Below are 16,329 nucleotides of genomic sequence, written 5' to 3'. Positions count from 1 at the left end.
GACGACATCAGCAGACGAGGTCCCGGTACCACCGGCGTCGATGCAGCTATCCGATGTCTCGGCGCCGATGCAGAGGCCCGATGCCTCGATGCACTCGATGCAAGGGCGGCCGAGGAAGATGGTCTGGACGCTGACGACGTCGATGCACTCGAAGATCCCGGTGCCGATGCCGACGAAGAGCCCGAGAACAAAACGTTCCACTGGGCTAGTCTCGCTACCTGAGTCCGCCTTTGAAGCAGGGAACACAGACTGCAGTTCTGAGGGCGGTGCTCGGCCCCCAGACACTGAAGACACGACGAGTGTCGATCAGTGAGCGAGATAACCCGGGCGCACTGGGTGCACTTCTTGAAGCCGCTGGAAGGCTTCGATGTCATGGGCGGAAAAATCACGCCGGCGAAATCAAAGTCCGAAATGACGGAAAAAGAGCACCAAAAACTTTAGAGGGAGAAAATCTCGACCGAGGCCGAAAAGAGGCCTACCCCGACGACGAAAGAAAACTTATCGGGGCCAAAAGCTGGAAATACGGGGAGGATTGAAACGGAACCCGGTGGAGGGGTTCCGGAGCACTTCCCGAGTAGAAGAAAAGCTTTTCCGAAGAAAAAACACGTTCAACAATATGGACGCGCGAGGTCGACTCTCCGGGGCTCGACACGGCGAAAAATACGACCGTACCGAGTGCGGACAAAAGAAGACTGGCCGGCTCGAGCCGGTTTCGGGCGGGAAGACGGCCGCGCATGCGCGGTGCGCGCGGGCGCGCGAGGGCTAGCAAAGGACTTTGCTAGTGAAGATTCCGATTGGAGGGGCTGCCGTGGACGTCACCCATCAGTGAGAACAAGCAGCCTGCTTGTCCTCGGAGAATACATTTTTCTTCTGATGGGTTTATGAAATGTTTTATTGGTTAAAATGAATTTCTCATCTTGGAATACTTGAGCCCACTACTAACATCATCATTCTAAGAACATAGCAGAATTGACTAACTAGTTAAACATAGCCCATTTCACTAGCTAATGATGCATTTGGAAACCTCCGAGACTGTGGTGGAGCCTCTAGCACCAAGAGAAATGGATCAATGCAGAATAAATTCTAACAAGCTCTTCCAATAGATTGTCTGGAGCTGCCTTATGGCTTCTAGTTCACTGCTGAGATGTTTAATGCCTCAGAACTGCTTTTGTCCTACCATGTGGAAAAATGAACAACAAAAGTAAAGTATGTTACTTCCTTCTTACAGTCACTGACTAATAATGGCTGTTGTCTGCCCTCAGCAAGCTTTGCAGATATCATCTGGATATCACAGATGAACAATATAAAGTTCCCAATTTACAAACTGACTTTTCAATGGAGACACAAGGAGAAAACCCAAGACATTCCCACGCTAACCAACAAGCAGAGAACGAGATTGTGGTCACTCACACCCTCTCTTCTCTGCTTTTCAATAGAGACACCAACAGGCTCATTTTCGAAAGAGAAGGACACCCATCTTTTGACACAAATCCGAAGATGGGCATCCTTCTCACAGGGTCACCCAAATCAGTATAATCGAAAGCCGGTTTTGGGCGTTCCCAACTGCTTTCCATCGCAGGGACGACCAAAGTTCAAGGGGGCGTGTCGGAGGTGTAGCAAAGGCAGGACTTGGCGTGCCTAACATATGGGTGCCCTCGACCCATAAAGGAAAAAAAAGGGCGTCCCTGACAAGCACTTGGATGACTTTATCTGGTCCTGTTTTTCTTATGACCAAGGCACAAAAAGGTGCTCGAAATGACCACCGGAGAAAATCAGGGATGACCTCCCATTACTCCCCCCAGTGGTCACTAACCCCCTTCCACCCTCAAAAAACATCTTTAAAAATATTTTGTGCCAGCCTCTTTGCCAGCCTCAAATGTCATACTCGAGTCCATCACAGCAGTATGTAGTTTCCTGGAGCAGTTTTAGTGGATGCAGTGCACTTCAGGCAGGCGAACTCAGGCTCATCCACCCCCCTACCTGTTACACTTGTGGTGGTAAATGTGAGCCCTCCAAAATCCACCAGAAACCCACTTTACCCACATCTAGGTGCCCTCCTTCACCCGTAAGGGCTATGGTAGTGGTGTACAGTTGTGGGGAGTGGGTTTTGGGGGACTCAGGACACAAGCTAAGGGAGCTATGTACCTGGGAGCAATTTCTGAAGTCCACTGCAGTGCCCCCTACGGGTGCCCTGGCATGTCAGGGGGACCAGTGCACTACAAATGCTGGCTCCTCCCATAACCAAAGGGCTTGCATTTGGTTGTTTCTGAGATGGGCGTCCTTGGTTTCCATTATTGCCGAAAATCAGAAACGACCAAGTCTAGGGACGACCATCTCTAAGGACGACCTAAATTTCCCCGACCGTATTATCGTCCATCTTGTTTCGATAATACGGGTTTCCCCGCACCTCCACCAGGACATTTTGCGAGGACATCCTCAGCAAAACTTGGGCGTCCCTTTCAATTATGCCCCTCTGTCAAGAATAAGACTAAAAGATACAACAAAACACTATGTAGAAAATGATGAAGAAAAAGCCAATTTGCTAAATAGATACTTTTGTTCTGTTTTCACTGAAGAAAACCCTGGGGAAGGACCGAGAGGGACTGGCAAAAGTACACCTGAGAATGAGGTGGATAGAGCGCCGTTCACGGAAGAGAGTGTGTATCAACAACTTGGAAAGCTAAAGGTGGACAAAGCCATGGGGCCGGACGGGATCCACCCCAGAATACTGAGAGAGCTCAGAGAGGTTCTGGCGGGTCCTCTTAAAGACTTGTTTAATAAATCCTTGGAGACGGGAGAGGTTCCGAGGGATTGGAGAACGGCGGAGGTGGTCCCTCTTCACAAAAGTGGGGATAGGGAAGAAGCTGGAAACTACAGGCCGGTAAGCCTCACTTCGGTTATTGGAAAAGTAATGGAAGCCATGCTGAAGGAAAGGATAGTGAATTTCCTGGAAGCCAATAAGTTGCAAGATCCGAGACAACATGGTTTCACCAAAGGGAAATCGTGCCAAACGAATCTCATTGAATTCTTTGACTGGGTGACAGGAGAATTAAATCAAGGACGTGCTATGGACGTCATCTACTTAGATTTCAGCAAGGCTTTTGACACGGTTCCCCACAGGAGGCTCTTAAATAAACTAGACGGCCTGAAGATAGGACCCGAAGTGGTGAACTGGATTAGGAACTGGTTGACGGACAGACGCCAGAGGGTGGTGGTGAATGGAGTTCGCTCGGAGGAAGGAAAGGTGAGTAGTGGAGTGCCTCAGGGATCGGTGCTGGGGCCGGTTCTGTTCAATATATTTGTGAGTGACATAGCCGAAGGGTTACAAGGTAAAGTTTGCCTTTTTGCGGATGACACCAAGATTTCCAACAGAGTGGACACCCCGGAGGGAGTGGAAAACATGAAAAAAGATCTGAAGAAGCTAGAAGAATGGTCTAACGTTTGGCAATTAAAATTCAATGCGAAGAAATGCAAAGTGATGCACTTAGGGAGTAGAAATCCAAGGGAGACGTATGTGTTAGGCGGAGAGAGTCTGATAGGCACGGACGGGGAGAGGGATCTTGGGGTGATAGTATCTGAGGACCTGAAGGCGACGAAACAGTGCGACAAGGCGGTGGCCGTAGCTAGAAGGTTGCTAGGCTGTATAGAGAGAGGAGTGACCAGCAGAAGAAAGGAGGTTTTAATGCCCCTGTATAAGACGTTGGTGAGGCCCCACCTGGAGTATTGTGTTCAGTTTTGGAGGCCGTATCTTGCGAAGGATGTTAAAAAAATGGAAGCGGTGCAAAGAAAAGCTACGAGGATGGTATGGGATTTACGTTCCAAGACGTATGAAGAGAGGCTTGCTGACCTGAACAAGTACACCCTGGAGGAAAGGAGGAACAGGGGTGATATGATACAGACGTTCAAATATTTGAATGGTATTAATCCGCAAACGAATCTTTTCCGGAGATGGGAAGGCGGTAGAACGAGAGGACATGAAATGAGATTGAAGGGGGGCAGACTCAGGAAAGATGTCAGGAAGTATTTTTTCACAGAGAGGGTGGTGAACGCTTGGAATGCCCTCCCGCGGGAGGTGGTGGAGATGAAAACAGTAACGGAGTTCAAACATGCGTGGGATATGCATAGAGGAATCCTGTGCAGAAGGAATGGATCCTCAGAAGCTTAGCTGAAATTGGGTGGCGGAGCAGGTGGGGGAAAGAGGGGGTGGTGGTTGGGAAGCGAGGATAGGGGAGGGCAGACTTATACGGTCTGTACCAGAGCCGGTGCTGGGAGGCGGGACTGGTGGTTGGGAGGCGGGAAATACTGCTGGGCAGACTTATATGGTCTGTGCCCTGAAAAGGACAGGTACAAATTCAATTCAAGGTAAGGTATACACATATGAGTTTGTCTTGGGCAGACTGGATGGACCATGCAGGTCTTTTTCTGCCGTCATCTACTATGTTATGTTACTATAATTATATTGCCACTATATGTGCCATCTGCTGAAAATTAAACTAACTCAATAGGGAATGCAGAAAGCATAAATTGCACTGGAAATGAATTATCCGTATTGCAGAATTAGCTACTCTATGAAATGAGTCAGCACAAACGTACCTATTCCAGTAGCTCCAAAATTGCTCCTGCAGGTAGGCCCGATGGCTGCTCTCATCTCCAAATGAAGCTTTGCTTTCAATCCAGTGAATGATGTGTCCTTCCACAGCTGGAAGAGAAATACAGACTCTCATTAGTGCTCTAGCATAAGCTGCACACTTCAAGCATATTGGTACACACAGTCACTGTTCTATTCGTATTGACAGACATGAATAAGAATAATTCTATAAAGGGTGCCCTATCTAGAGCTTATTCAACAAAGGGAAGTAAGCACCTACTTTCCTTTACAGAATACTAGCATAGTGCATACAATTTAGACACAATCACACCAGATATAGAGCTGGTGTACATGCTCACGCCTAGATTGCTTAAAAAAAAAAAAAAAGAATACCATGTGCATAACTATGTGCTCTGCTTAGGCTCTACCCATGTGTATGCATACCTTCAGATTAAGCACCATCATATTTAGGGCCATTTTACAGAAAGGCAAATAGCTAGCATACTGGGATTCACACACACGAGCATATTTGTCCTATATGTAATCTGGGCATTTGCAGTCATTCTTGGTGCCTAAATATTTGGGTCTTCTTTTCAAATTACCCCCACTGTCACTACTCCAACAAAATGTAAATACCAATCATCATTCTATTCTGTCCTTACTTAATGCAATAGTGTATAAGAAGTTATATATAGAGCTAAATTCTAATTCAGCCTGGTAAGAAAAGGCTGACTCAGTTCCACAACTTTACTGAAAAAGTAACAAGAACTGGAAAATATATAACCTCCTGAATACTGAAATGGAACCAAGAATTTTGCTCCATAATAAAAGAGTTAAGGGGGCCTTTCATTATGGAGCACAAATTAGGGATGGGTGTTTTCATGGAATCATGAAATCAATAGATCACCAATTTACAAGCCTTACATCTGCAAGGCTTCACATTAAACAAGGATTTAATTTTGGAATACATCTAGTGATGATTATTACAGTATCAGTTTGATACATCCGTGTTAGCATTTGTTGTAGCATATGACTATGTGCATTACATGTTGATGTATTGGGGTTGTAAGTATCTGTAATAAGTCATCTCTGTATGAAGAACTGTATAAGCACGTAAGGCATTAAATAATATCATCTTAGTGTTAGCAGTATTGTTTAGCATATGTTTATTTTTCAGCATGTATTAAGGAGTTTCCCAACATATGAAGTATCTTTATATGTATGTCGGTACTAGATGGAGATCCTAATACGGGCTGTAGCTTTATTAGTCTAGCTCTCTGCTTGAACGGATTGCAGTATATGTACATACCTGATCTTAAAATTGGAACATCTAATGTGTGGTGATGGTTCCTTCTAAATCCTTGCCACATATTCCCTTGGGGATGTAATGGTAGGAATAGTTTGAACTGAGCGCATTTATTTCACTATTTATATTAGTTATACTGTGTGATGGTAAAGAGTAAACTGAGGAATATTTGTAACGATTTTGGGTATAGCTGAGTAGTGACACAGAGGGGCATTTTTGAAAGAGACATCCAAATCCAGGGGCAGGAAAACCCATATTTTCGAAACAAGATGGACGTCCATCTTTCGTTCTGAAAATACCGTCAGGGACGTCCAAATCCTTAAATTTCGCCGTCCCTAGATTTGGACGTCCCTAGACATGGACATTTCTGATTTTCGGTGATTTTCGAAACCAAAGACGTCCATGTCAAAAACGACCAAATGCAAGCCATTTGGTCATGACAGGAGTCAGCATTTGTAGTGCACTAGTCCCCCTGATATCTGACATGCCAGGATACCAACCGGGCACCCTAGGGGGCACTACAGTGGACTTCAGAAATTGCTCCCAGGAACATAGCTCCCTTATCTTGTGTGCTGAGCCCCCCAACCCCCCCCCCCCAATTCCCACTACCCACAACTGTACACCACTACCATAGCACTTACAGGTGAAGGGGGGGCACCTAGATGTGGGTACAATGGGTTTGTGGTGGGTTTTGGAGGGCTTGCTGTTTCCTCCACAAATGTAACAGGTGGGGGGTGGGAATGGAGCTGGGTCCGCCTGTCTGAAGTGAACTGCACCCACTAAAACTGCTCCAGGGAACTGCATACTGCCGTCATGGATCTGAGTATGACATCTGAGACTGGCATAGAGGCTAGTATAAAATATTTTTAAAATATGTTTTTTTTGAGGGTGCGAGGGGGGCGATGACCACTGGGGAAGTAAGGGGAGGTCATCCCTGATTCTCTCTGGTGGTCATCTGGTCATTTCGGGCAACGTTTTGTGCCTTAGTCATAAGAAAAACAGGTCCAGGTGAAAACGTCCAAGTGTTCGTCAGGGACGTCCTTGTTTTTTTCAATTATGGGTCAAGGACGTCCCAAGTGTTAGGCACGCCCAAGTCCCGCCTTCGCTACGCCTTCAATACACATCCGACACGCCCCCTTGAACTTTGGCCGTCTTTGCGACGGAGTGCAGTTGGGGACGTCCTAAATCCGGTTTCGATCATATCAATATGGACGTCCCTGGGAGAAGGACGTCCATCTTCCGATTTATGTCAAAAGATGGACGTCCTTCTCTTTCGAAAATGAGCCCAATATTATCTTTCATGATTTATTTTGTCAGTTAAAATTTAATGTCAAGAATTGCAGAGTGATGCACTTGGGGTACAGAAATCAAAAGAAGATGTACCAAATAGGAGAGAGATTGATAAGCACAGCTCAGGAGAGGGACCTTGGGGTGGTGGTGTCTGAGGATTTCAAGGTGATGAAACAGTGCATGAAACCAACAGGGAAGCAGATCATATTTACAGGCAATGGAATGCAGATAATCTTGACAAGCAGAAGACCTGGACAGCCATACCCATGATTGAACTAAAGGCATTCTTGGGTCTGCTCATTCTTGCTAGTGTCAGTTACACAGTTCATGAGTCCTTGGACGAACTTTGGCTAGAAAAACTAGAAGACATATTTCGTGCTACAATGCCAATAAACAGATTCAAAAGTATTCTCTGTTCCCTGAGGTTCGACAACAAAACTACTATACCTCCCCTGTTTGTTGATGTAGGCCACTGTCATGGCATTGTCCAACATTATTCTGACTGCTTTCCCTTCAACAAGCGGCTTCCCTGGTCTCCAAAACTGTTGATGGACCAGGCTGCCTTTCGATTCAACAAAGATCCTTGGGATGCTTTGCTCAAACAGTGCGCTCCCCAGCTGAAGAGACTCACATCCCTGGTGACTACGACCCACTACTTGCTCTGGGATTGATAGCATGAAATGTTGTTACTATTTGAGTTTCAGCCAGTACTTGTGACCTGGATTGGCCACTGTTGGAAACAGGATTCTGGGCTAGATGGATCATTAGTCTCACCCAGTATGGCTATTCTTATGTTCTTATGCTCTAACTGGGAAGGCTGGACGTCTGGGGCCCTGCCTGCTTTGGACCACAAATGGAACCCTGCTTGAAGGACCAACCCTGGTCCCCCACCTAGGCCAAAGAGTGCCAAACAGGCCGAAAGTGGCCAGCTCCTTTGGAGCATTTTCTGGAAGCAAGAAACCTCTGGCGCCATTCTGTCTCTACTCAGGGAGATGAAGAGGCCTAGTCTCCCTGATGTTCCTCACCAAATTCTTCATGTCCTCACTGAAGAGAAAACACCCCTTAAAAGACAGCCAACAAGAGCTTCTTGGAAGCTGCATCTGCAACCCAGTGGTGTAACCATAGCCGACGGCACCCCATACCTACAAAGGCCACAGAACAGGAAGCCAAGCAGACCAGATCATAAAAAACATCCATTATAAAAGTAGTCTCGAACTCCAAACAAGTGATCTCCAGAGACTCTGGAAGCTACTGCAGCCAATGCAATATAGCTCTAGCCACATAACTGCTACTGATGGCAGGCTAAATGCTGGACGCCCCTATCAACAAATGCAGGCGCTAGTCTGGTGCTAATGGCCCCTAGTGCCCACATTTGCTTCAAAGCATCGGGGCCATAATAAAAAAACTAGGGAAATACAAGACTTGAAAAATAAAAATGAAGGCAAAATAAAACCAACAATACCCGTATTGTTCAATGTGATCTTATTAGACACACAGAGGGTGAAAATACGTTGGAATGACCAAAAAGTAGTTTAAAAATTGTTGATCCATTTAAAGCAACATACATGTTATTTTTCAATGATCATGGCAACATGATGATAATATTACATATTTGCCTCTTCATCCACACTTCAATTATATTGTTTATGTGACCAATGCAATCCATCGATACTATCTCAAGTCTACAGAACATATCACAATTTAACATCACAATCGGTGTTTGCTAAAAGCATTTAAAATTCTTAACTTATCTGACTGTGGGGCCCTTTTATAGAGTGGCAGGAACCCCAACATGGGCTTACCGCTCACTCTTTCAGGACTACCGCTGGCCCAATGTGGCTGCCGGCAGTAGTCCCGCCCCAACAGCGCCATTTCCAGGGGAAAAAGAGAACACCCGGAAATGGCTTGCAAAGCAGTAACCCGGTGGTAATCGGGCATCGCCACGTGTTGCCCGGTTACTGCCGGGTTAGCACAGGAGCCTTTATCGCCACCTCAGTGGGTCGCGGTAAGGGCTTCCCGTCACATGGCCATATGGTAAGAGTTCTCTTACTGCATGGCCATGTGTGCCTGGGGTCTTTTTACCCGCTGCAATAAAAATGGCCCTGGCGTGCTGGAAAACGGCCCCTGCTGCCAGAGCAGGGTCCCTTTTCCTGCAGCTTGGTAAAAGGGCCCGTGTTTGCAGTGAGTATTTTAATGTCATTTTACCATCACTACAGAATCAATCTTTCTACCTTTCAAACATGACTCACAAATTATTATGGCTACAACTGAGTTTAATTTTCCATTTTAATATTCTTTTCAGACATTGATTGTAATATTCTCAGTATTAATTTTTGTCATCTGACAAATTTGCTCTATCAGACCACTATTCACAATGTCCTTAACAAAATGTTTTGCTAAGGTCGAATGAACATTTAAACTTGCTCTATGGCTGGTTTAAGTGTTTGCACCTAAAATACACAAGCATATTTGCTCTGCTACACTAGTATTCTATAAAGGAAAATAGGCGCCTAATTTTCTTTGTAGAACAGGCTCCAAATAGGTGCCCCTTAATAGAACTGCCCCCACATGTGGGTAATTTTATAACAGCCCACATACATTTTTGAGCTATTAAACGCATGCATTGCATTAATATTCATAGATGACTTACACACATGTCCACTTTGAAAAATTATCCTGGCAAAATTGCACCTGCTATTTAGTGTGGGTAGTTTTGCTGTGCAAATTTAAACTACTTTTCAAAATCTAAGGAGGAGATTTATCTCTGTTTAGGTGCTCCGATGTCACACGGTGAGATCCTATTCTATAACAGCATCTGAGCACCCAGATACTGTTACTGAATACTAGTATAATCTGGTATCGGCATGCTTTACATTTCCACGTCTGCAGTTACACACCAGTAGCCTAAATGCAGCAGGGACATGTGTAACTTACAGTATTCTGTAACATACGCATAAGCGGACCCCCCCCCCCCCCATATGCTCTAATTAGATATATACTCCTCTTGTATTTCCAAATTATGCTATTTATGCACACCTTTACAGAATAGCACTTAAGTGCCCCCTGCTGGCACTTTCACAGGAATGTGTACACTTATGCGCTTAAGTGCTAGTATTTTGTACATTAACATGCACAAGGGGCACATAGATGTGGACGCCCGGTTACAGTACTGCTCTTTTCAGATATAAATTTAGTTAAATAGTCCCAGCACAGGAATAAAGCGTACTTGAGGCAAATTTGTACAGAGTGTGGCAACAGCAGCATGGTTGGCAATTGCTAGTGTTTGGAAACAAATGAATTTGACTGACTGGGACAGAGTGATGATTAAAGTATATTTCCAAGACAGCTACCTTGCTAGTAGTCCTAGGTTTGGTTGAAAAAAAGATGTTGCTATTAAAAGCCTACTTTCAAAAGAAAAAGTTACCTTTCTGTGGACAATTGGTATTGATGTTTTCTGATTTGGCCAGAGGCACAGAGCCTTCCTGCAGCCTTGGGTTTTGACCACAGGAGACACATTGTTTTTGAAATTTCCTTGCAAGTGCCTGGTCACTCATGAAAATCATTCTTATATTTTTTTTACATCCTGTGCATTTACAAACTTTTTGTCATCTAAAGTGGTTGATGATTCTTTGAAAAACTCTTAAGTAGTGGGTTATATATATTTATATATTTTTTTTTTCTGTAGTTAGTGAGTGGCTCTCTCTCCTCTCCTTGATGTGGACTGGAATGTGTGCGTTATATTTTGGTACTATGTATTTGTATTTTCCTGATTTTTCTTAAACTGTTCTTTTGTAATGGACATAAATTGCAATTTAAAAAAAAGTACATTTTCTGTATCAAATGGCTTTCTGATGTCTATAAAAAAAATTAGAGGAATTGAGAGTGTGTTCACCATATGAAAGATGAGGATTCCAGCCTCAGTTAGGAAAAAAATAACACACTTGTTTTAGATCAGCAGATAGTGGAATTGCTTTTTGAATTTGTATGGGTTGGCGTTTTTGAGGGAGGGGGGAAATGTTAGCATCTTTTTGAAATGTTATATGAGAGACTTGATGGATGCACTTGTTCTTAACTATGGGTGTTTAGTTAAATTTTCTAAATAAGTAAAAAAATACAAATGTAGGTGCCTCTACTGACTATTGGATACAAGGTTTATGCCATCACTTTTACCTGTACAATAATATCTGGAAAGTAATTTTACAAAGGTCATTTCTCTGTGTAAACTACTTTTTTAGATACGAAAATGCCCTTCAAAATTTATCTTCTTTATGCTTGCAGTACTTTCAATCTAGTACCTTTCACAGAATTACATTCTCATCCAGGGAGGGAGCAAGAGAGAAAACAGTGCCCAGGAAAGGAAAATTCAAAATCTCTTGCACACAAATTCATGAAACTTAAAAAAAAAAAAAAAAACTTACCAACTGGCACTTCCAAAATAAAATCTGGTGTTTTGTCATATCCTTTGTCACGAAGTTGATCCTCCTCTGCAGGAACAACAAATAGTTTGCTGAAAATTATTCCATTAACAAGATTAACAGAAATCCTTTCCTTTTGAATTCAAGTGGTAAAAATGATGTAGGCCGTCATACCTATCTCTAGCTGCAATGCTCTGTCACACTCAATGAACCCTCTTAGCAAATGAGAGCAGGAGACAAATGCTGCTTTGTCTTCCTCTGCATTTTACGTCTTCATTACAAACATTAATTGTAGCTGTCACATAGTACTGTTTTTATGTAAGAAAACATTCAAAATAAAGAAATATATTTGTGGATTGAAGTAGCAGGCTTTATCTTTCATCCTAATTACATCATTCAATAGCTTTTAAATGCACACCTTCAGATAATGGGAAGCCTCTTCACAGTAGAATGCAGAGTTCAGATTAATGCCAAAAGTAAATCTGAAACTTTATTCTGTGAAATTAGAAAAATATCAAACGATGGTGGCAGTAGGGTCAAGGGAGAGAAAATAAAAGAATTAAGGGGTGTAGTTACCATCATAGGCTATTGGTAAACCCTCATCTGCATACTAAGAAATTTTTATATTCGCTTGTGATCTTTTTCTGCAATTGTAAGTAGTTGTCACCTGTTCATACATCCTTATAGTGGCCAAAGATCACATGAATTGGTGCAACCACAGGACTCCAGGAAATTATTTTCTTGTGGGGTCCCCGCAGAGCCCAGACTGACAGAGCACATTAAGCAGTTTCATATAATAATTTTGTCCCTATATTCAAAAACTAGACTCTGCATAACCAGCTTTATGCTGCCTTATTACAATGTCAGTGTCATTTCTTCTCAATTCACTCCGTCTACTTCAGCTTTAGAAATAAAGAGCTATAAAAATTCTGCCATCAACAACAATATAATTAGTGATGCGGTTCTACATTTCACCTCTTCGAGCATTCAGAACCCACTTCGGAACGTTGGCAACCTGTCTGAAATGTGCCAACATGTCAGCAACCCTAGGACGTCAGTTTTGAATCTGCCCAATCATTCATGTTTTCTGGACTCAATTGAGCACTCATGTCTCTACAATGTGGGGGCCCGCTGGGCTCCCCGGCCTTTGTCTTTGTTTGCTAAGCATGTGGTGGCCCACCCTGTCCCGAGAGGATACTTGACCTTAGTGAAGTTATTTGGAGTAAAATGCATCTTGCAAAAGTGGCTCTTGTCAGACCCACCTTCGAACAGTCAGTGGAGATCTCTAATGATTTTTTAGAGCAGTGTGGTTTAGAGAATGTAGACACTGCACCTGGACATCACTTCTGCCAAACCTGGGAACCTTTCTGGGCAACCCCAATGATGCATAGCTGGATCCACTGTGTTGTAACTATCAGACTTTGTAAGGACTTTTCTTGGATCTAGTAGGGGATATTAATGTGTTTGTTCACTGTTTAAATCTTCAAAAAAACAGAAGTTGAAGAAAAAAGGCCGCCATCGCAAGATACACTGCTAAATAAGCTCTTCAGATGACTGTGGACAATACTCTGAAATTTCAGATATTGGTATTTCTGACATTGATAATGAAAGTTTTATTGCAATTCTGGATGCTGACTCTGAAACTGAGGACCATATTCTTGAACAAGATTAAGATTCAGAAATTGAACATTGTGCTGCTGCAATAATCAACATTTTCCTTCCAACCAACAGAATATAGGAGCAAGCGGGACAGATCAAGATGTGGAGAAATGTTGCAGGAGCACAAGGGGCAACTGGAGATGAAGAAGACAGAATAAACACAGAGTTCAAAATGAGAGTTGAGGCAGGGGTCAAGGTTGAAGAACAGAACAGGGAAGGGTCAGAGTTCATGACCAAGGTCAATTTGTTATTGAGCGACAAGTCAGTCATGCTGAAGCTTAGCCCCAACCTCAATTTCTGATTGGAAAAAAATGGCAAAGAATGGAATATGAATCCACCAGCGTTCCACAGAAGAGGCTCTTAAGATATCATTCGATATCATGATGGCATTACAGCTGAAGGTTGAATCCAAACAATGAAGGCTTCATTTGAGTTGTTTCTGTTAGATGAGATTTCAGATATAATAATGCATGAAACAAACAGTTGAAGCAGATTGGGTTTACAGGCAATGGAATGCAGATAATCCTGGCAAGCAAAAGACCTGGACAGCAATGTTCATGATTGAACTAAAGGCATTCTTGGGTCTGCTCACTCTTGCTGGTGTCAATCACTCAGCTCATGAGTCCATGGATGAACTTTTGACTACCAAAAACTGGAAGAACTATATTCCATGCTACAATGTCCTTAAATAGATTCAAAAGTATTCTCTGTTTCCTGAGGTTTGACAACAAATCTACTAGACCTGAGAGAAGAGCACAGGACAAACTGGCAGCATTTCGTGGTGTCTGGACTATGTTCATTGCTCAACTTCCAAAATTCTACACACCTAGTACAGATACCACTGTTGACAAGCAGCATGGCTTTGCAACTGTCCAAACTGGAGAAACCAGAAACATCAGAGTCATCACCTTTTTTTGCAAGGATTAGGTGAAAAACTTGTAGATGATCTTCAGCAACGTCTACAAAACCTACATATATTGCAGAAATCAATGAAGTCTGCTTTGGTGGATCTTAGATTACTTCATGTGTGTCAGTATGCAACTAAGGGAGTTCCAGCAACCAAAAAGAGATGTTATCTGTGCCCTTGGAAATCGCATCATAAAGTTCATCAGTGCTGCTCCTCATGTGGTAACCACACTTGCTCAGATCATTCCACTACCAGTATCAAGTGTGAAGAAAATGCATCCAATGTGACTAAAAGCTCCAAATTCCAGTTTTTGATTAGTTCTGTTTAGTGTTTCACATTAGGTCAGTTTGCAAGCTTCATAGACCATTAGATTAGAAGTGAAAGTTATAGCCTAAGAATACTATGTGGTTCAGTTGGACCTCAATACACAATTTAATCATTTTTGTTTTGACATAAGGAGAAACCAATGTACAATAATTACTTTCATGTAATTCTTAAAAGAAGTTTTCACTTTAAATAGCTCTATACCAGTTTTGACCTAAACAAATAAAAAGTTCTGAAAAAGTTAAAATTTTGCAACAAATCATTTGTCTACTTTTATAATTTCCAATAAACTGTATTAACACAAATTCATCATTTTATTATTGTAATATTGTAAAATGTATTGATAACAACCACATAAATGCAGTGTGCTGCAACAAAATAACAAAAACTGTTTTGCAGCCATACAATGCTCGTGGGGTCCAAGAGGACCCCGGGTGTACAGATTAGTAAGTTCCGTAACATATACTGATGAGATCAAGATGTGTTATTTTACCACTAAACTGTGCCATTTTAGCACAGGTCTCATTTTATGAAATGAAATCTAGTTACTTATAACTGGGGTTAACAGTAAAATAACACGTCTTAACAGTAGCCCATTTTGATAACCTCACCTCTAAATCAAACATTCTGCTAACAGTGGTGAAAAAGATAGAGATCTGAAAAAGGAGCTAGTATAATTTTGATCCCAAAGAGAGTTATTCTTTAACCGGGGAACCAATATAAGTACTGATTATGGACCCTATTTTAAGCCTATGCTATGAAGAACACTAGATATCTTTTCTTTATAAAATGCTAGTGCAAACGACTAAAACTTCTATACATTAAGACACATTAACAGCAACCCTATGGCTGGTATAAATACTCATGTCTAGATGTTAGCACATGTGTAAATGATAGAATTTATTTAAATCCACACCTGTATACTGTACCCATGCTCCACCCAAATTCTTCTCATGAGCAAGGCCAAAGTATACACTGTCAAATCATGGCATGCACTTCTTTGCTACAAGATACCATCTTGTATGCCCAGCTACCACCTAAAACTAGGCAGCTCCTTAAATAATTACCCCAAAAGAGGAAAATTTTATAACAAAATGCCAAAGGAAGAAGTCAAAAAGATACCTATTTTATAAAGACGACATAATGCCTAGGTGCCTTTATAAAATAGAATCCTAGAATCAACCCTCGTAATGCACAGATGCAGACACACATATTTACATCTGCTTTGGAGTGGTTTTATTACATCGGCCCTCAGTAGTGTAGCTAGAACTAAATAAGGTAGGCCCCTATAACACCATCTCCCCCAAGGTACTGGGGACTAGAGGAGAGGAGGGAGGGGAAGGAGAGTCCTTCGGTGCTCTAGTGATCAAACTCTGCAAAATCACATCCCAGACTTTTCTAGATAACCCGTTATAATAAAGCAGCAGTAATATCCAGGACTCAGATAGCAAATACCCTACCTATAAAAGGCAGCATCCTAGATATCACCTCATTAAGGCCAGCACACAATCTGCAATAAACTATGCCCAAACTTATACAAAAACACATTCAGAACCTTACGATAACCATAAAAGCACTAACCTCCAGAACACAAACAGCAACAACCTTATCCGTGAAAAGGCAGCACTGCAAATACTATACTGGGCCCTAAAACACTAATATACCACCTAATGAGAAAATAGATCAAATGGGACTACTACAGATCTCTACACAGAAACTGCATGTGAGCAGAATACTGCACCTTGGTCACATGTGCAAAATACAGACACACCATCAATGATTATAAAACAAGTGACCGCAGATCAGTTAATAGATATATGAAGGTAAAAATCTGAACTGG

The 16,329-nt window shown here is 42.5% G+C and overlaps 1 protein-coding gene across 5 annotated transcripts in view; it reads right to left on the bottom strand.

Moving 5' to 3' along the window:
• C9H15orf41 (chromosome 9 C15orf41 homolog) overlaps nt 1-16,329 on the bottom strand; it is a 493,434-nt gene that overhangs the window by 192,034 nt on the left and 285,071 nt on the right. For 4 of the 5 annotated variants that reach the window (XM_030213799.1, XM_030213801.1, XM_030213800.1 and 1 more), the window contains 2 exons: nt 11,603-11,668; nt 4,594-4,699 (listed from right to left, as the gene is read on the bottom strand). In XM_030213799.1, coding sequence (XP_030069659.1) covers nt 4,594-4,699; nt 11,603-11,668 — 172 coding nt within the window. Of the gene's footprint in view, nt 1-939; nt 1,174-4,593; nt 4,700-11,602; nt 11,669-16,329 lie in introns of those variants that run through there. The other variant, XM_030213802.1, reaches the window with a different exon arrangement.

Source organism: Microcaecilia unicolor, chromosome 9 (genome assembly GCF_901765095.1).
Source record: "Microcaecilia unicolor chromosome 9, aMicUni1.1, whole genome shotgun sequence".
Classification (NCBI taxonomy): domain Eukaryota; kingdom Metazoa; phylum Chordata; class Amphibia; order Gymnophiona; family Siphonopidae; genus Microcaecilia; species Microcaecilia unicolor.
The sequence above is the reverse complement of the archived record's forward strand: the minus strand, read 5'-3'. Positions and strand labels throughout refer to the sequence as shown.